Source organism: Helianthus annuus, chromosome 16 (genome assembly GCF_002127325.2).
Source record: "Helianthus annuus cultivar XRQ/B chromosome 16, HanXRQr2.0-SUNRISE, whole genome shotgun sequence".
In the NCBI taxonomy this organism is placed as follows: domain Eukaryota; kingdom Viridiplantae; phylum Streptophyta; class Magnoliopsida; order Asterales; family Asteraceae; genus Helianthus; species Helianthus annuus.
The window spans coordinates 140,757,469-140,778,778 of NC_035448.2; the positions used below are offsets into that span (position 1 = coordinate 140,757,469).

The 21,310-nt window shown below is 33.5% G+C and overlaps 1 protein-coding gene and 1 pseudogene across 1 annotated transcript; one reads left to right on the plus strand and one right to left on the minus strand.

Moving 5' to 3' along the window:
- The first annotated feature begins 9,405 nt into the window (after positions 1-9,405).
- On the plus strand, positions 9,406-13,649 carry LOC110915269 (vesicle-associated protein 4-2). Its single transcript, XM_022159936.2, has 7 exons — positions 9,406-9,832; positions 11,751-11,821; positions 12,000-12,081; positions 12,250-12,368; positions 12,450-12,527; positions 12,609-12,728; positions 13,413-13,649. Exons 1-7 carry the CDS (start codon positions 9,535-9,537, stop codon positions 13,470-13,472), a joined length of 828 nt encoding a protein of 275 aa, XP_022015628.1. The 5' UTR covers positions 9,406-9,534; the 3' UTR covers positions 13,473-13,649.
- Positions 13,650-17,019: 3,370 nt separating this feature from the next.
- LOC118488084 lies at positions 17,020-21,083 on the minus strand (annotated as a pseudogene).
- Between the last annotated feature and the right edge of the window lie 227 nt (positions 21,084-21,310).

Here is a 21,310-nt window from a genome sequence, read left to right on the forward strand (position 1 = left end):
TTACAAATAAAACATATGGATAATAAAAAAATTACAGTTTAATGTATCATCGTTGATAGGTTTTTTATAGAAGAACAACAAATTTAAGCATTTAGTCTTTTTGACATTTCCTTGTATTATGAGAATGCAAAACAATAAAGGGTATTATAATTCATATAACCACCTAGTAGCTCTGTACGTTTCAAATATTATTTTTTGATAAGATTATTTATGTAATAATATAGAACATCGGCAAATGTTTTTATGACGAAGACTGATTGATACCAAATAACAAGCACAATTCTGCAACTCTTTGTATTTATTAATTTCATCAAACAAATAACTTTATAATATTCCTTTAATATTTTATTTGTTTAATAAATAATCAGCATGAATAATATCTATTAAGACCTCAAGTTTAAAAAAAAACAATTATAAGTAAAAAAAAGTTAATAATAACATAAAAAGAACTTATACATGTTGTTTCAAATATGAAGTTATTCGGTTGGAATTTTGTTCGTAAAAACGAAGATGGATAAACTTTTAAGTAATATGATATAAAAAGTTTGGAAAAAGATAATAGTGAACATGCTTTTAAAAATAAAAAAACCTCCATATTAATATTTGGAAAAATACATTTTATTTGGTTTATCGGAAAATTTATTAATATGATTCAACATATATTAAACCAAAGATACTCATATCATATTTACCTTCATATTAATTTTGAAAATATTACATTTGAAAATTATTTCTTGATAAACGGAAGATGGGAACGTATTTTTAGAATATAATATTTGAAAAAAATACATTTTTTAAACGTAAATTTTTAAATTTATACTTATCATATTTATTTAAATTTTCAAATTAATTAGAGATAAATGAGAATAAATACATTTTAGGAGGGAAAACTCTAATTTTATAATTATCTTTTAATTAATATTATTAATTATCTATGAAAAATAGATGGCTTCAATGAATGACATGTGTCATATAATTGGTTTCTTTTATTATATAGTATAGATTTAGTATAGAGTTCTGTTTAATATGAGGTAGTAGAATGAACGAGATAATGAAATGAATATACTAATAGAATGGACAACAAAATGAAATGGATCATACCATTCCATTGTGATATTTGGTTACTCATATGTAAATAGAATGAATCATTACTTTGTACAATTTGATACACAAAAAAAGACGAAGTAATGAAACACAATTTATTAAAAGCGACAAAAATATAATTATCTCAGTAGTCGTAGTAGTAATAATAATAATAATAATAACAATAATAATAATGGTAAAAATATTAATAATAAAAATGTTAATGTTAAACTAATAATAATAATAATATTATGTTTCTTTCCATTCCTTAAAGGAAAGAAAAAAACACAACATTACCAAGAAATGGATATTCTTATATTTGGAAGGAGTTACTTTTCTTGTGGAATGCTCCATTCCATTAGCAATGGTAACCAAACATGGTTTTTTTCATTCCATCACAATGACCTAGTCTATTCTGACTGCAATTACTTCATACCAAACGCTACCTAAAAATCTAGAGCATCAATAAAGTTTTCGTCTTTCTAAAACAACGATCATTTCATCATTTTGTGACTTGTATCGTTTCTCTACTTTGCTCAAATCTATCAAATTGATTATTCTAAGATTAACTACTTTTATCCAAAGTAGCAAACATCTCCCAAAATTCACTTAAATGCCTAAAATGACTTTCAAGTTCAAAAATCACACACTCACTAATTCGTGTCCAGTCAATACTTTTTAACACCAACCAGGGGCGCAGGATTTAAGAGGGGGGCGACTTCCCGAACTTTTCGGTCAGTCATGTTATGTATGTACGTTTCGCATAGGATTTTGTAGGTATATATCTTTTCGACCCCTCGGTTTATAAATTTTTTTTAGGTATATACGTTTTCGACCCCCCGATTTTAATTTTTTTATTTATATAGCCCAAATAAAATATTTAATTAGCCCAAATATTATAGTCCAAATCATTATATTTGGTAGAATACTAGAATGTATATTATATAACCCTAAATCAAATTATTATATAGCCCAACTTAAAAGCCCACCCTATAAAAAAACCCAAATTCGTTTACTTTGGGACATTGATCAGAAGAACAAAAGCCACAAGCCAGAACCGAAGAAGGGGGGAAAAACACAGGTTCAAGAACTGTTCGACTTCAGTTTCTTGTTCGAGAACAGAAGCCAAAACGCTGCTCGTTGTTGTGGTCTTGTACTCTTGTTCGACTTCTTCAATCTTCATAAGGTTAAAGGTAAGTGTTTTTTATCTTTAAGTTTAATTTCGGGTTGCAATTTATGTGATTTAGCTTGAAATTAGGGGTGAAATCGGTCCGAATTTTTGCCCTTAACTTGTTGAATCTTTCTGTAACTTTGTCTAATTTTAATTGTTTAATCTTATTGTGATTTGATTTAGATAGAAATTAGAGTTTGAAATTTAGAGTGATTTGTTAACTTGTTTTGTTATTAGATTATGCTATGGGGAAGAATAAAATGACAACTTCTTTTTTCAATAAGATGGTTGAAAGAGTGTGTCGGCTAATCTTGACACTTCCAGTTTCGACTGCAACAACGGAAAGAGGATTTTCAGCAATGAAAATATTTAAGAATCGCCTTCGCAATAAGATGTCAGATCAGTATCTAGCAAACAGTTTGGTGATTTACATAGAAAAGGAGATTGCTTTGATTCGAAGTCCATAATTGAAGAATTCAAAAATCTTAAAGGAAGACGGGCAGAACTATAATTCTTCATCCAGGAGAACAGGGTACCTACCTTACTCTCTTCTTTTTAATGTTTTAGTGTCTTTGTTCATTTGTTTGTTAAACAATGTTTACGTTTTAATGTTTGAGAACGTTTTTTATTTGATATAAATGTTTGACCCGACCCGAATCGAATCACCTACGTCCGACCCGAACATACACCTCAAAAAACGCGATAGAAATTTTTTTTAGGTCCGTTACCTTCCGACACCCCGATGGAAATTTTCAAGTTTCGCCACTAACACCAACTCAAAGCTTTATTCACCAATTAAAGACCATTTTAGTTCAAAACTTTTTATTAAAGTCTAGGGGCTAGGAATGGCAATGGGCTGGGCTTGGGTCAGGTATTGGTAATCCCAGGCTCGTACCCGGTTGTAATTCTTTGTCCCATACCCGGCCCGTTACCCGTCAGGTATTTATCGGGTAATTACCCGTCGGGTATCGGGCATACCCGCGGGTATCGAGTATACCCGTTAATTTCAAAAAAAAAAAGTACCCGTTGGGACAAATGTGCAATTTTTACTTTGATGTTTGTATAATTTACAATTTTAATGACTATAATAAATGAAAATATGATTAATAACTTACATATCATATTCAGACCACATATACCAAACTAAATCAAAACGATTACTTAATTAAGAAATTGTATCAGGACCACCTAATTGCATAAACATCCACATAATAAAAGGGTAATAGCTTCCATATCCAATATACATGCTCAAAAATAAGTTATTTGTTCACTAAGCACCTGCTAAATACATATCCACATATGAATATAGAGAAGGTAATAAGTACATATACTAAGTTTATATATATGGAAATCTATAATATGATACTTTCTTGTATTATTCGGTAAATGGGCCGGGTATCGGGCGGGTATCACTAAATCCCATACCCGTACTCGTACCTAATTTTTTTTTCTTTTTTTAAGCCTGTACCAGGCCCATACCCATTGGGCTTCGGGTATACCCGACCCGTATGTTTCGGATTTCGGGTATACCCGTCGGGTTTGGGCTTTTTTGCCATCCCTACTAGGGGCTTCTCCAAACAACCAACAATTTTATAAGTAGGGCTAACCTACCATATCACATGTTAAAGTGACATTGGTAATTTGGTCATGTACAGTTTAATATAATATAAGTTTCATAGGTTTATTTTTTTTATAAAACTATACTTTATTATTTTTTGTTCTTTGTTTGTTGTTTTACATGAGCAAAATTGGAATGGGCTAAGCTGATGTATGATGTGGGCTCTAAAGACATTGGGTTCACGTCTGGCCCAGGATAAGGCCCGACGCATCCATCAATTGTTGTTGGCTAAAGGATTGTCCAAGTCTTGTAGTTGGGCTAAAGAATTGTGCAAGGCTTGGGCTGGGTATAGTTGATTATCAAGTCGGCTTAAACCTAGTTAATTTAAAGCCTTATCATGAGCTCATTTTCTCATTCACCAGATATTTTGTTTATATGTTCTCTCTCTACCCTTTGAGGCAATTAGGGTTTGTTGTGAACAGATTCACCTTAAATCTATCGTTAGCGTATTCATCTTCTTGTCTACTTGAATATTATCATGTTGATAATCATCTACAGTGTTAGGTTGTGTTCCTTGTTGTAAAATACTCAGATTGTTTGTTTTTAGGGTAAATACAAATTTCGGTTTGGGTATTTGTTGTTTCTTGTTCATGAGAGTTGAACTCCATGTTTGTGACATGGTATCAGAGCTACGATTAGCTCTTGGGGTTGAATCGGGTGATACTGTGTAGATCTGGGGTTAGATCAAGTGATCTAGGGTTTGATTTTCCGTTGTGTCTTCTAGGTAGATCTGTGAGATCTTGCTAGTTTTCTTGTTCTGTGGATCTCAAATTTGGTGAATCGATACTTCTTGGGTTTATGGGAATCAAAGTAGTTTCTTTAACCCTAATCAAGGTTACATATATGTGGAAAAAAGGAAACCCTATCTTAGGGTGGTTGATATCTGGAGTTGTTGTTCTTCTTATTCTTGTATCTATAACCCTAAGTGAAGGTTACATATCAAGAAAGCTTGGAGTTACATGCCCTCATGGTGAGATCTTTCCTTTATGTTGTTTTTCATTTTTTTTAATTCTGTTTTAGAAGTGTTTTCACGGGTTAGGGGTACCAGATTTGATTCAGATTATTGTTCTTTTTGTTGGATTGTTTGTGTCTAGTGCTTAGGTCTTAGGTAGTTCCCTCAATAAGTCTTGTGTGTGGCACCCTTGAGTGACGAACTAGTGTTCGGGTCCCTGTTGAGGCTTCGTCTATGTGTCTGTTGTTTTTAACTTTATCTTCTGTGTTTTCTATTTATCTTAATTGTTCTGTGTTGCAATGGGTGATGGTCTAACTGAGGCCTTGGTTAGCAAGCTAGATGCTAGTGATCCTTTATATTTGCATGCTTCAGATTCTAGTAGTCTTACAATAGCATTGATAAAACTAAAAGGATCTGAAAAGTATACTGTGCAACTTGCTTTACAAGTTAAAGAATTAATGGGGATTCATTGATTAAACATGTGTAAAATCTAAAAACAATGATGTGTTATCTAGGTAGTGGGATAGATGCGATTCAACTGTTCTTACTTGGATTCTAAATTATATTAGTGAAGAACTTTATATGGGGCATGTGTTTTCAAAACTTGCTTGCGATGTATGGACCGAATTAAAAGAAACTTATGATAAAGTAGATGGTTATGTGGTATTTGATTTTTTTATCATAAATTAATTCATTTAATCAAAATGAATTTTTTGTGTCTGAGTATTATCATAAGATGAATGTTATATGGAGACAATTAGATCAAATATTGCAATTGACTACTTGCATTTGTGAAGTTGCAAAAGAGTTTAATAATTTTAACCAAATGATCAAACATATGTGTATTAAAGTGTTAGGACTAGTTTGTTGATTAAAGAAACTTTACCATCTGTTAATGAAGCCTTTGCTATTGTTTCTAGAGAAGAATCTCACAGAAATTCTAGCAATGGAAATAGAAAGAATCAATCATTATATTTTGTATCAAAAACTAACCAACCTGTTGAGTTTAAAAGAACTAAAACTTAAAGTGTACCCATTGTAATAAGATTGGTTACTCTAAAGAAAAAATGTTTTGAACTAATTGGTTACCCTTCTTGGATGAAACTAAGAAATAATCAAGGGAAGAAGGCAATTGTAAGTAACAATAGTGCTTCTGATTCTTCTGATGTTCCTGTTACTTCATTGAGTAGTAATTAACTAACAAGGTTGTTGAGTTTGTTAAGTGATAAGTCTAGTGATGTTCCTCAAAGCTGCAATGTATCAGGTAGCTTTAGTCCTTTATGTGTGTTAGGATTTGAGTTTTGGCTTGTGTGCTTGTGTGTGAATAAATGAAATGTTTGATGAATGAAATGAAAGATAAATGGAAATGATAATTGCAATGAAATTAAATGAACACACAAACTTGGAAAGATATCATATTGTTTTCCATTAATAATCAAAAGGATTACAAATTACAGATATGATTATACACTCTCTCTCAGCCTGATCACACAACTTTCTATTTGTACAAAAGGATGTAATGTGATGACTAGATCTCTAACATGTGAGATCTATTTATACAGGTACTAACACCTGTTGGCAATCAGGGCTGACATCATCCTGATAACGACATCTAACATTCTAACAGAAAAGATTCCATAGATGTTAGAAATATCTGATGGAATTTAACACCTAATCTTAGATATCTAACATCTATTTAAACATACACCGTTACATTGGAAACAACTATTCTTTAAACCTCTATTGACTTGTACTAAGCATCTGCTTAGGCCTAAACAAATGTTTGGCATTCTATATCAGTGTTTTGTCTTTATTGGGGCTTTGGCCTTTGAACAGACTTTTCTTCTTCTTCTTCTTCTTCTTTTTCTTCAACAGTGTTTTCTTGCCTTTAGCAGATCTTTGATATCTTTAAACAGATGCGCTATTAGTGTTCAAGATTCACTATCTTTGGGAGGATATGTACATCATAATTTGTTTATTTCTTGACCAGAATAGCATGTTTTGGCTTTTGCAATCATTTTTTTTCTTTTGTAGGTCCAACACTGTGCAAATGTGTTTTGTAAACCTATATGTTGTTTTTCAAGTGGGTTTAAAAGTGAAGGGAAAACTGGGTGGGTAATAGATTCAAGAGCAAATCAACACATGGTTAAACATGAAAGTGTGTTAACTAATTTCATTTATGTAACAAAATTTAATATTCAAGTTAAACATCCTAATGATTGTGATGCTTTGGTAACTATGATAGGTAATCTTAAACTTGCAAATAATGTTGTTCTTCAAGATGTGTTTATTGCTTCTGATTACTGTATTAACCTAATTCCGGTTCAATAATTTCTAAAGATAATAAATTGTATGTTGGTTTTTATGAACATAAGGGTTATATACAAGACTTACAAACAAAGAAAGTCCTAGTGACTGGTAGTCAAGTTGATGGTCTGTATTACTGTGGAAACTCTTATGTGTCAAACAAGGTGTGTTTAAATAATAATAGTACAAATAATCTATAGCATGCTATACTAGGACATCCTTGTGACCAAGAAATACAATTATTTGAAACCAAGTTGTGTCTAGGTTCTTTAGATAAGACATTGCCTTATGAAGTTTGTCATAGGGCTAAGCAACATAGGGAGCCTTTCCCTTTGAATGATTAGAAGTCTTCAAGTTTAGGGGAATTAGTTCACTTGGATGTATGGGATCTATACAAAATCCAAAGTAGAAAAGGATTTGAATATTTTCTCACAATAGTTGATGATTACTCAAGGGTTGTTTGGGTGTGTATGATAAAACATAAACATGAAGTTTTTGGAACTCAGTTCAATAAAGAAGTCAAATGCTTTAGAAATGACAATGGAACTGATTTTGCCAATAATCAAATGAAGAATTTTTGTAAAACGAAAGGAATAACTCAGCAAACAACTTGTACTTACATACCACAACAAAATGAGATTGTGGAAAGAAAGCATAGATACTTATTAAATGTTGCTAGGGCTTTGTTATTTCAAAATAATGTACCTCTGTGCTCAATGGTAGAACTCCCTATGAACTAGTATATGGTTCTAAAACCTTTCTTGATCATTTAAAACTATTTGGATGTTTATACTTTTGTACAATTTTAAATGAAACTGATAAACTCAGTTATAGGGCTGAAAAATGTGTTTTTATTAGATATTCAACTGAGAAGAAGGGTTACGAAGTTTTCAGTTTAAATACTAAATTACATCTTATTATAAGGATGTAAAACTTTATGAAACAATAGGTGTTTATTGGATATTCAACAGAGAAGAAGGGTTACAAAGTATTCAGTTTAAATACTAAAATACATCTTATTATAGGGATGTGAAATTTTATGAAACAATATTTCCTATTCAAAGTGATAAATATTTCAAAATATTTTGAAGATAATACTCAGCTGAATATAACAAACTTAACTTTTTTATTTGTATGAAAGTAGTGAACATGAATAGTCTTAAGGTCCGATAAGGATAGAAGGGGTATAAATGTTCGTGAGTTAAAGACACCTGGGTCTTAGCAGTAAGAAGCTTGTGTTACTGACTCTAAAGGCATGGCTAATAAAGAGCAACCCAATAGTAGTAGTAATAGGTCTGACATGTGTGAGGATGTGATACGTGAACATGCTAACACTTCAATGCCTCGGGGAAATGTTAGTGATCAGAATCAAGTTCAAACCATTCAAAGCTGGGAACTTTGAAGACAAAGTTTTGGATGATGGAGAAAACGAAGAGGAAGAAGGAGAGAACGACGATGAAGACGAAGATTAAATGTATTGTTTTTTTTAATTGTAATGTTTTTATTAAATACTGTAATGTTTTTTTAAATTTAATAAAAGTTTTTTTTAAATAAATTAGAGATTAAATGAGAAAAAATGGAAAATTAATAATTAAGTAATGATGGGTATGAGGCTTTATGCCACTTATCACATAACGCCCCATAAAGGACTTTATGACTACACATGGCCTTATGTGTCTACCAAAGTTTAGTTCATTCAACCTAAAGTCGATTTATTATAAGTTTTACTCAGCAAAAATATAAATTGTATATTCACAAACATTCTTTCCATAAATTTAACAATAACATTCATAAAACCTTAATATAACAAAAACAAAATTTTATTATCCCCTTACATCACTCACCTAATCTGCCACCATACTTGTTAACTTTTTTTAACAACAATTTATAGAGTAAAACCAAAAGCCCAAACTCTTAAAGATTTGAAAACCTCCACTTGGATGTGTATTAAAAGATCACCTAATTTATCTTTCAGCTAGTAGGACTATGCATTGAGTTGGTTACCGATGATCGGAAATCCTAGTTTCCTTTAAAAGAGGTAAGCTCATTGGCTGGTTAAACCCGCCGTTCTGCCTTTGTTTAGTTTAGACCCCTTAGGCGAGTCCACCATACTTATTAAATACAAATCAATTTGTATTTAACAAGTATGTTGCCCGTTTGCCTTCTATCTCGATGTTAATTTCAAATATTATACTATTTTAAAATAATTTGTAACCAAGTTCAAAACTCAAAAACCAAAACTTAGGTGTTCAACTTTACAACCAAATCAAACATAAAGGACACAAAACAAAATATCCTCAAGAGTAAAGTAAACATTTTCTCTCTCTGAGAGAACTCATTTTCACAACTTATTCACAACACAAAAAACACGCTTCAACCTATCATCTGAAATTGACCGGAGATATGGCCATAGTTGACGATACACCGTCGTCAGACGCCGGCAACGGCAGCGGCAGCAACGGCAGCAAAGTTTGGGGACTATTCAAGCTACCGTTTCGGAGCACTAACAACAGTACAACACACACAACTTCTTCATCTTCTTCATATCCAATTGAAGGATACAACACTCACAACAACAACATCACCGGAAACAATAACAATAATAATCATAGCTCCAGCTCTGTTTCGTCTGTGGCTAGATCTCTGCTTCCGACACGACGTCGTCTCCGACTTGATCCGCGGAATAAGCTCTATTTTCCATGTGAGAACACTTTTTTCAATAACTGCTGATATTTTAGTGTTAGTTGTTGTAATATGATGAGATCTGGCTGAATTTGTTGATTTGTTTGAGAGTTTGACGGTTAATTTGACAGTTATGCGTTTATAGTTGAAGTTAGGGGAATATAGAGACATTAGGCTTTGAGTTTTGTGATTGTTGGAGAGTACTTGTGGCTGATTTGGTGATTTTAGTCTGTTTGTTGCTGTAGGAGTTGTTAATTTGAGCAGGAATAGGTAGATTTACTCGGTTTAATTGTGATGAAACTTGTGTGGAAGTAGTTGAGGTGTTTTGCTTGTTCTGATGGATGTAAGTAGGTTATGATTCCTGATTTTGATTGATTTGAAATACTTGTATTGTGAAGTGTTTGAAAGAAAACAAGTTGTGAATGAGGCAAATTTTGTTGAAGTTAGATGATATCAGAGTATATATATTTGTACGGCTTGTGTTGGTTTTCTGTTGAGTTAGGTAGAGGCATAGAGAGTCTGTTATATGAGTTAGGGGCTGTTTGTTTAGCTCTTAATGGTACAGACCTCTTACTAGTTCAACACTTAATGATTCGGACTGTTTGTTTCGCGAGCAGATGTCTAAATGGTTCAGACATTTGCCTCTGAATGGTTAAGCATTATACTGAGTCTGAATGGTTAAAACCTCTAATCTGAATTGGTCAGACATTTGCCTCTGAACATTATACTGGCTCTTAATGGTTCAGAACCTCTCACTGGTTCAACACTTAATGGTTCAGACCTCATACTGGTGCAGCACTTAATGGTTCAGACCTCTTACTGGTTCAGCACTTAAATCATTCAAAATATGGACCATGACTTATAGGTTTTTAGTTATAGTCTAGGAAGTTATTATTGAAAGAAAGTTACATTTAAGAACATCAGAATCTTTGAAATGAAAGTTAACACAGAGACAAATAGAAAGACCTTAAAGAAATGTGGAGACAAGTAGGATAACGAAGAGATACGGTAACTCATATGAAGAAGATAAATTCAAAGTGAAACTAAGGACAATATGTATTGTACCATTTTGTTAAACCTTCCTTCACATCATCACATGAAAATTGCACTACTTTTCCTTCATTGGGAATCTTTCCAGTTATGTTACCACTTTGCTTCTAGTGTGGTGATTACAAAATATTCGTGGTTTCTTTGAAAACAAAGAGTTAGTTTAACATATACATATACTTGTTATATGTTGAAATGATAGAATGTTATTTTGTGTTCTATATATGTGTCATGAGCCAATAGAATGCTATTTTGTGGTCTTATGTGTTCCTGGGATGGAAAAAGTACCTTATCTGTAATTTCAGAACTAAAGCAACATGATAAACATGTTCATAATAACTTGTAATGCGTACCAACCTAGCATGGTCCATTTTGTAACAATATCAGATAACAAGTGTGTTACGTTTTCCTTTATGTAAAGAATCACATAGACAATAGCTAATGCTCTATGTATGTAACGATCAGGTGGTACTACCTGTGAATCTGTGATAATAAATCTAGCTTGCTATCCACCTTAATGTGATAAGTTTAGATTCTTTGGTCGACGTATTCACATGTTGACGATCTGTACTTTAAGTTAGGATGACACAAATAAGACAAACAATAAACATAGAATAGAAGATGTCCCAAACTTCTCTACAACAATAGAATGAGAGTCATTCTTGACACAACATAGTAGTTAAAAAGACTGCCACCTCACACACTCACATAGTGCTTCTTCAAACTGATTTTATACATTTGTTTTTAGTTCTTGGCTCACTTGCTTTTAATTTGGTGTTTTTGTTTGTTATATGTAAAATTGTAAATTACAGTATGACTTGAACATGTTACCTTTTTCTGGATTTATCTACATAATTAATATAATAATTCTATTTTCGTTAACTTTCTAGATGAACCGGGTAAGCAAGTCCAAAGTGCTATCAAGATCAAGAACACTAGCAAGTCTCATGTAGCTTTCAAGGTATGATCATTAAATTCTTATTAAAGCCTGCTAATATTTTTGTGTAGTCTTATATTTAGTTGTATAAATATAATGTCCAAGTTTTACCTTGTAATATAATAAATTTTTAAAACTTAAATCCGTTTGTAGCATTAGTTCCTCCATTTAATAAATGTTTTTTTTTTTTTTTTTGCTAAAGTTTCAAACAACCGCTCCAAAAAGCTGCTTCATGCGTCCTCCTGGTGCTATTCTTGCTCCCGGCGAGACTATTATTGCAACCGGTAACAACATTTGTTTGCATTATTTTAATTATAAATTTCGAACATTCTAACGCGAAGGTTTACTTTGTTTGACAGATATAATACGATTTGGTGAATTTAATTTACATAAACAATTAAGCATCTTTTTCTATGATTATTGCTTACGAGTTTCATCTTTCATTTTGATAGTTTTTAAGTTTGTGGAGCCTCCAGAGAACAATGAAAGACCAATGGAACTAAAACGAAAGGTGAAATTCAAAATCATGAGCCTGAAAGTCAAAGGGATGATGGATTACGTACCTGAGCTAGTGAGTTATAAAACACTTTATAATTTTATTTAAATAGTTAATCTTATGTTGTTATTAATTGAATATTTCGTGTGGACTCAGTTTGATGAGCAGAAAGACCAAGTGGCGGTGGAGCAGATATTGCAAGTTGTTTTTCTAGATGTTGAACATCCTACTCCCGTAAGTTTAATTATTATTGTTTTATAGCAGTAAAAGACATTTTTACCCTTACTGAAAATTGAAAATAAAAACATACTGAAGGCCCTGGAAAAACTGAAGCTGCGGTTAGCCGAGGCAGAGGCCGCCCTTGAATCCCGCAAGAAACCTCCAGAGGAAATTGGTACCAAAGTTGTCGGTGAAGGCCTTGTAATAGATGAATGGGTGAGGTTTCGTTAATATGAACTTTTGGGTTGTCCTATCTAACCCGTTTAATAAACGTGTCGTGTTCGGGTTGACATTTTTAGCCTGTTTAATTAAACAAGTCAACCTGTTTAACACATTTACAAATTGGTTGTAACTAGTTTACAACCGGCCAACCGGCTTGGCTCGTTTAGATAAACAGGTTAAATGGGTTGTGTTTGTTACACGATTTTAAGTGTGTTAGGGTTGACGTGTATGACACAAATAAATGAGTAAAGTACATGGATGGTTCCTGTGGTTTACCAAATTTTGGATTTGGTCCCTATCTTACCAAAAGTACACAAATGGTCCCTGTGCTTTGCACTTTGTAATGCATTTAGTCACCATCTTTTTCCAAAAGTACATGGATGGTCCTTGTGGTTTGCACTTTGTAATGCATCTAGTCCTTAACTTGGACATGCTAAAACCTTTAGATTTGTTGGTTGGGGACTAAATGCGTCACAAAGTGCAATCCACATGGACCATCCGTATACTATTGAAAAGCTAGGGACCAATTTCAAAATTTTGGTAAACCACAGGGACCATCCGTGTACTTTACTCGATAAATATAAATAAATATATATGGGTTGTGTTTGGGCTCAATAATGATCGACAATCCTAAATTGCCTGCTAATGTTCCCCTTTTATTTTTCGTGTTTCCTGTAGAAAGAAAGAAGAGAGAGATACCTGGCCCGACAACAAGTTGAAGGTGTAGACTCGGTGTAATAACAAAAAAAGATTGGTGAACCGTACAAGTGTACAACCGATCTTTTTTAAATTCGTTTTGTATCATTTCAATCAATTGGTGAACAAAAAGTCTGGCACAAAACAAATTGTTAAAACATGTTTACAATGTAAAAAGCTTTCGTGGGTTGAGTCGATTCGAGTTATGTTTCAAGTTAAGGAACGTGTCAAATAGGTTGAATGGGCTATAACGGATCAAACATTTTCAAGTTTACTTTTTAATGCGAAAAACATCATAAATTACTCAATAGATTAGATTATTACTTAATTAATATTTTATAATCATATCTGAAATTAATTATTTGTAATATTTTAATTTGCACAAAACACATGTTTCGGGTCGACCCATATCCAACCTGTTTTGGCTTGCACAACATAAACTAGTGAGTACAACTTGTAAATATGAAATTACAACATAAAGCAGAGCTAATTGGAGTTCATCTAGCTCATTATTGATTCATAAACTTCATAACATGATATAAAACCCTTGTTTCTCTAGTCATCAGTTGGTCACAGTTCCATCGACACAAACCCACTGACCCACGAAGATCGATTCACAATTGATATTGGGGTTGATTGCCAAAAACGACTCCAAACCCAGCTTAACTGACTTGCTAATGGTGGTGCAGTCATCCCCCGATTGCGCACCAATAACTTGGTTACATGTAACGACGGAATTTGGCTTCTGGAAACCTGTTCATATAAAGAAGACAATGTCTCAATGTTTGTGTAAAAACCAAATCACCAAAATGCTTTAAAACTAGCGGTTTTCAAGTCCGGGTTTGATAGGATTTTGAGTCAAACTAGTAACTATGGCCGAAGAAAACGGCAAACCAAACTTGTTGGGTTGACTCGGTCTGCCGAATCTGACAAAAACAGCTCAAACCTTTCTGGTGGTTTTTTTTAATTTTTTTTCTTTTTATTTACAATGATCAGATGGTTCATGGATATCAGAAATACGAAACGAATAATATACACAGGAAGATAACTTGGTTGGTTCAGTTTAAATAGCCGGTTTCAAGACAAACTGTGGCCGAACTAGGGATGGGCTTTTTTTTCCCAAATACCCGTACTCGTACCCGTACCGTACCCATACCCGTACCTGTACCCGTACCGATTTTAGGTATTTGGTACATGTATTGGTACGATTTTAGGTATTTGGTACATGTATTGGTACCCAGTTTTATTGATTTTGGTATTCGGTACTTTCGGTATTGGTACGGGTACAGGTACGGGTAAAAACGGGTACTGGTACCGAGTTTTATGTAGACCTTTAAAAGTTTTTTTTTATGTTTTATTTCGTATTATGGTATTTATAGTAGTACTCGTATTGATTTTTCCTATATGGTAGCCGTATCGTATTGGTACTCGTACCAATTTTACCTATTTGGTACTCGTACTATATTGGTACTCATGTCAATTTTACCTGTCTAGTACTCGTATAATTGCTCAAAAACTAAATAAAAACAAAATGGTACCAAAGCGGGTACTGTACCGAAAATACTCGTACCAGTACCTGTACTCGTACCCGTACCGTACCTATATATTTGGTACGGTATTTGGTACCCAGTTTTGTTCAAATTCAGTACCGGTATTTTCGGTACCGGTACGGGTATGGGTACAGGTACTGTACCAATCCCATCCCTAGGCCGAACGGCTGATTTTTAAAAAACTTAAATCATGGGCCAAAGCAATATAAACTCTAAACCGGCCGATTCTCTTAGATCTGAGCGGTTCGGTCGTTTCAATAGCTTATAAACTTCCAATGGGGAAGTCAAGTGACTTACCACCAATGAGGGTTGATCTACTGTCTGCCAACACGACAAGCATCAGGCAAAGCGAAAGCGTTGCGACCATTTTCACAAACATGGAAGCCATGGTTTCTACTTTCTAGCTTGTGGTTGTTGTAAAGATGGTAGCTTACTTGTGACACATGATCTGAGTTGTATTTATAGGGTAAGATTCTAAAGATAAAACAAAAAATAACGTTTCGATGGCTTTAAGATGACATAGATCAAAAACCACCTATCACATTGTAATATGAAAAGATGCTGACGGCCATTGCCGTACTTAGCCTTGTTTTATTGGATTCTTGCCACCACAGGCGGAGAGTTTATTTGAAAAACAGACGGCGAAAAGTTTATTTGAAAAACCTGTCTGTTTTGGCTGTGTTTTATCCTTATATGATTTAACTAGACTTAAAACGTTTTTTTAGCTAAAATTAAATTAGTTAAATGAGGGACGAGTTAGATAGTTATCCATAAAGTGGAGGGTTCAAATGAGAACAAATTTTTTTCTAAGAATAAAAAAGAACAAATTTCAACCAATAAGAATCCTTTATTTTACTTCATTTAATTTTTGTATTTAATATTAGTGTAAGGGTATATTGGTAAACTTAGATAGATCATTAATTGTTAGTCTTCTTTTTTAATAGCTAGTAAATTAAATTTGTAACTTATTTTCAAAAAATATTTTTATTTTCAAATAAGAAAAACAATTAATTTAAAGTGTAGGATAAATTACGAGGTGTGTAGGATTAATTACAAGTTGTGTAGGATAAATTTCAATATATATAGGATAAACTAGGTTATCACCCGGGAATGCTTCCCGGGTTGGAGAAAGTTACTAATAAACTTATTATTTATGATTAATACATACTTAAAATGATAAAAAAAAAATGTATGACATATTAATGTGTATAATTAAAGTTATAAAGTTGCTCCGCCATCTAACCAATTATCTATCCTAAAGAGTGTATTCTCTCTCGTTCAAACTTCGCTTACCAAATGTAGTCTTTTTCTAACTTCAGCCATGTTTTATTTATTTTAAAAGGTTAACATAATATCATTAGAAATTAGAGGTGTGCGATAACCGAACCGTTAACCGAAACTGAACCAAAAACCGACAACCGAACCGAAATTAACCGAAACCGAATTTACCGAAAGTCGGTTAACGGATATTTTTTACCATCGGTTAATCGAAATTAACCGAACCGAACCGAACCATTTAATTTTTTTATATATTTTTAGCTTTTATACTTCTATTTCATGTATTTCATGTTTATACTTCCATTTCATGTAATACTACCTCTATTTTATTAACTATATGAACTTTTCATTGTAATTGCACAACTAAACAAACAGTTGTTTTATAAATCATCTAGGATTAGGACTAATTAACTTGCACCAGCGTATTTTGATGTTCAAAGTTATTGATAAATGCAAATATAAGTCAATAGTACCAAAATCTTACATTGTTCACGTTTCTCAAATTCGAACAAAGAACTAAACAAATGTGAAACAAATGTAACAACGTAGATTATATTATTTATAACTCTAAAAGATAATCGAAATATAAATACATATGTTTATATTATATTATATGAAACCAAAAATTGTGAGAATACATCATAAAAAGTCCATTTACCGAAACGAATATAATTCTTGAATTTCTCATACCCTTTATTTAATGTTTGCAAGAAGCAATTTTTTATAAGTTTCTTTAAAACATAACATAAAAGCAAAGTAAATTGTATATGAATCCTCTTTGAAGCCATCACATGATTTTGATCTTGCACTAAATGTCTTCACAAATATTTTTTTTATCAGCCAAATTTATTAAGAAAAAAGCAAGACAAAGTGCATGTTTGGCTTTCCTTATTTTGAGGGCAAAAGTCCTTTTTGAAGGCAAAAGTCCTTTTTTTTTGGTGTTTGGCTTTCCTTATTTTAGACAAAAGTCCTTTGTTTTGGGCAAAAGTCAGGATTTCCTGACTTTTTTTTTTCCAAAAGTCCTTTTGAAGAAGTTGAAAATAAGCTAAGCCAAACATGCTGAAAGGCTATACAACATGAGATTATACAGAGAGATTACATAAACTGAAAGGCTGCACCAACTGTTCCAATCAAAGGATAGAAGGTTAGCTCCGTTATACACCCCATAAGAACCCCAAAGCTTTGACATCTTTCAACATTTTCACCGGGTCAGCCAGGCAATTAGAGATCACTTCGTTTCTTTTCTTCCAAATTACCCAGCAAGCAAGGATAATAACCAAATGAATCATTATTTTGCAAGTCACGGAGGCTTGAAAACAGGGGTGAATATGGTAAAGATATTGACATTTTTGGGCAACCACTTGACCCGTTCAAAGTGATCATTAGTTGAAACCACAACGTCGCTTTAAAGAAGACGTTTTAAGCTTCTAACTGAGAATTCCCCATATGATTCCACCAACCAATTCCATTTGTCAACCCCACCAGGGATGTTGATCCCAAACAACCGGTTGCAACAATCCCAAAGTTCATTCAGCTCGTCAGCGGAATCCAGTTCATAAGACCAGACCCACGTCAACCCCGTAGTCTCCGGCGTGGTGGGGATGTGATCTTTGACCGTACAGTGTTTATTAGTTTCAAGCTGAAATAAGGTCGGGTAGAGAGACAGAAGAGTTACGTCCGCCACCCAAGCATCAAACCAGAACCAAATAGAGCTGCCATCACCAACTATACCTTTGATTAATTTCTAGACGATGACCGTGTTGTTGCACCCAAACAGGTCCGACTTTAAAATGCTAGGCCAAACTCCACCATAAACGCCCTTAAGGGGAAGAAAGAGGTGGGATCACTTTCATATAATTTGTAATTACAAACAAAATGATAAATAAAAAGTTTAGATGGGCCAAAATTACAAACCATTGAAACTTCTAAATTAGCACAATTTCACCAAATAAAGCATTTGCATTTAAGATGACTTTCGACTCGTTTGACCCACATCATTTTCAGATAGAACATATAAAAAAATAACGAAAAAAATAACCAAAATAACCAAATTCATCTGACTAATAGGTTGAGTCAAAATGATGAAAGGCATGTACCTTAAGTCTTCCTTTAGCAGGTCCCCAACTTATATAAGTATCAAAACAACACTTGACTTGAATCTTTATATTTAGACATGTGAAAGTAAACTGGTATTCTATGCTAGGTATTTAAAGGCTCTACATGCACTCAAGGCACAAATAGTGAAGACTATTGCCTAGGCCGAAGGCGCTTACAAAGTGAGGGCTCAAGATAAGCAAGGCGCATCACATAAACATGCCATTTTAAGCTGTTTTAGGGTAGTTTATACTGGTTAAAGCCAGTTCCATGCCATTTTTAGATGTTTCAGACCAGCTTTAGATGTTTTAGACTTGTTCATACTGTTTTTTTTTTTGCAAAATATGGACATAATTTGCGCATGTGAGCCTTTGCGCCTTTGACTACTGTGACTATATGACACTTGTAATGCATTTTATTTTTATCATTGCCTCTTAACTCAGATACCTGAATAATTATCAAACTTTATATTACAAGTAAGAAATGCTGGCAATAAAGTATATGCCATAAGTTCACAAGAGCAGTGAATTTAGTAATTTACCTGAAAAAGATCATGTTCTTCGCTATCACTTCGTTCCAAAAGATAGATGTACTTCATGCAGAGAGCTTTGTACCTGCGTCGACCACCTGAATTGACCATATCTTCTAGAAGCCTTATCAAAAAGTGGATAAACGAAATCTCTTCAAACATAGAAACTTTAACCTGATGTCTTCCTTTTGTAAGGCTTCAATTTATCAACAACAACACGAACATCACAACTCCCATCGGTTGCTGACATTTCTTTTGCCAACGCTACATATGTATGAAAGTAGGGAATCATGTTCATTGATGCCATTATATGGATAAAATGAAAGATGTATCCACATCAGCCTCCTAAGAATATCAACAAAACTACTGCACTAATTTTACTACAGCTTATTATCTAATTATGACATCAAATAACCACCTCCAGAATCCACATCAAATACACCCCCAAACCCAAGTGTTCAATAATTACGCAGAATAATACAAGTAATTCCGAGTCTGTTAAGCATGCGTTTGCAGGTTCAGAACCCAACATTGCCATAGAAAAAAACATGATTTCGTGTATACAACACATACCTATGTAACCTATGTATCTTTGTTCCATACAATATCTTTTAGTATGTTTCAAGGAGTATTCCCTTCATTTTGCATCCAAAACTCGAACGAACAAACATTATGCAAAGGAGCCCGTTGGCGACCGTCTTCTTATCTGAATACCCTAAGTTGCAGCTATTTCATCTTTCAAACCCCAATTTCCCAACTTTACCCAATGAGGCACTGGTTGCAAAGTGTTATCCTTCGCTCAAGACTACAATATAATCAATTTAAAAAATAATCATCTTTAGATAAAAACCTTAATCATCTTCAAGGACTCCTTTAAATGTAGTGTTCCCTACTCCACTATAAGAAAAAAAAATTGTGTTAAAATTGGCATATAAAATTCAATAAATAGATGACAATAAGCAGAGTTATCATCCCGGATACAGGAGACTACCCTTTTGGTAAATGTACTTGGAATTTATGTACTTATTACAGGAGAGACTCGAATTTACCTGCTTGGTTTTGGCCAAATATGTCAAAACCAACCGGCAATCGTATCGCTTTTGTGCGTTCAGTGTTGGCACCATTGAAAGTACCAAAACCAAAAACAAAACAGATGTATATTTTGTTGTCGATGTTATAAAACGATTATGAGGCTCAGATTTGTAAACAATCAAACAGAATGGATGAATCCGCCATGGCTGCATACTTACGGTTGCCATGTGAAACCACATGACCATCTGGGTTGCCCTGCCAAGATGCGGACAATCTCATCTTTGCCAAATTTCACTCAGACGCATTGAAATTAATCATCACAGCCTTTAAAATTCATCAAATTCCAACAGACAAAAATTGAAATTGTGGACTAATTGGGTAGAGCGCCTAATTTTGTGGATTAAATAGGATCCGAACAAATTGGGACGAGTAGCTAAAAACGGGATCCACGAGCAAGAAAAAGATCCATCTTATTTTCCCGCCAAAAAGGCATATAAGAAGCTCTAAGGTAATGACACCTCGGCCCAAATCTATTTTTTATTATATATAATAGAATAGATGACTTTTTACAAGCCAGTCTCACAATCGGCTCAGCCCATTTTTTGTACATCAGTTATGGTAAAAAGGAAAAATATACAAGTTATAGCTTTTTAGTTAAAAAATCAAAACTGACCTGCTCGAATATCTCTATCGACTCGCTCCGCATTGAAAGTCCCAGGGAGCTCTCTAAAATCTTCATTGAAGATGGAATAAGCGCTGCAAATGCCACAACCATTTACATATTATGATTTCAACTTTTTATTGCTTATCTTATATGAGTGACATATACCTCATATCACCTTGCTCACGCTTTCCAAGGTTCACAAAGATGATGGCAAAACCAGTTCCGAGTATCTACATGTATCATATGGTTATGTTTTATGTCTTAAATACTTTTTTATTTGGCTAGCACTAAATCCCTTTATTAGATAGCGTGAAGTGAAGGAGCAGATTTACCTACATCTAAAGGTCATACATCCCATTTGTGTGCAATAGGTGCCAACATAAACCACATGATAAATACAGTCCATGCCTTTAGGTTCAGAGAGAAGATTGCCATCAGAAGCATATCTACTCAACAAAATATATATCGACCCTAAAATTTGTAAGTTATGAACCTCAAATACCACAAGCTTACCGGGTATCTTCAGCTTATCATGTAAGATATCAAAAAGCCGCCTCTTCCATCTACTGTTTAATTTTGGGACCTGAAACTTCTACAATGTGGGAAAAATACAACAATAACAAAATGCTGTAATGTAAAAAATATATATATCTTACCAGTTCCTCATCATTGTCAAATTCGTTTTTGTGCTTTCAGTGCTGGCATCGTTGAAAGTACCAAAAACATAACAGAT

Coding starts and splice junctions, on each gene's coding strand:
- LOC110915269 (XM_022159936.2), top strand. CDS start 9,535: ATGGCCATAGTTGACGATACACCGTCGTCAGACGCCGGCAACGGCAGC. Junction 12,082..12,249: donor CGAGACTATTATTGCAACCG/GTAACAACATTT, acceptor TCATTTTGATAG/TTTTTAAGTTTGTGGAGCCT. Junction 12,528..12,608: donor ATGTTGAACATCCTACTCCC/GTAAGTTTAATT, acceptor AACATACTGAAG/GCCCTGGAAAAACTGAAGCT.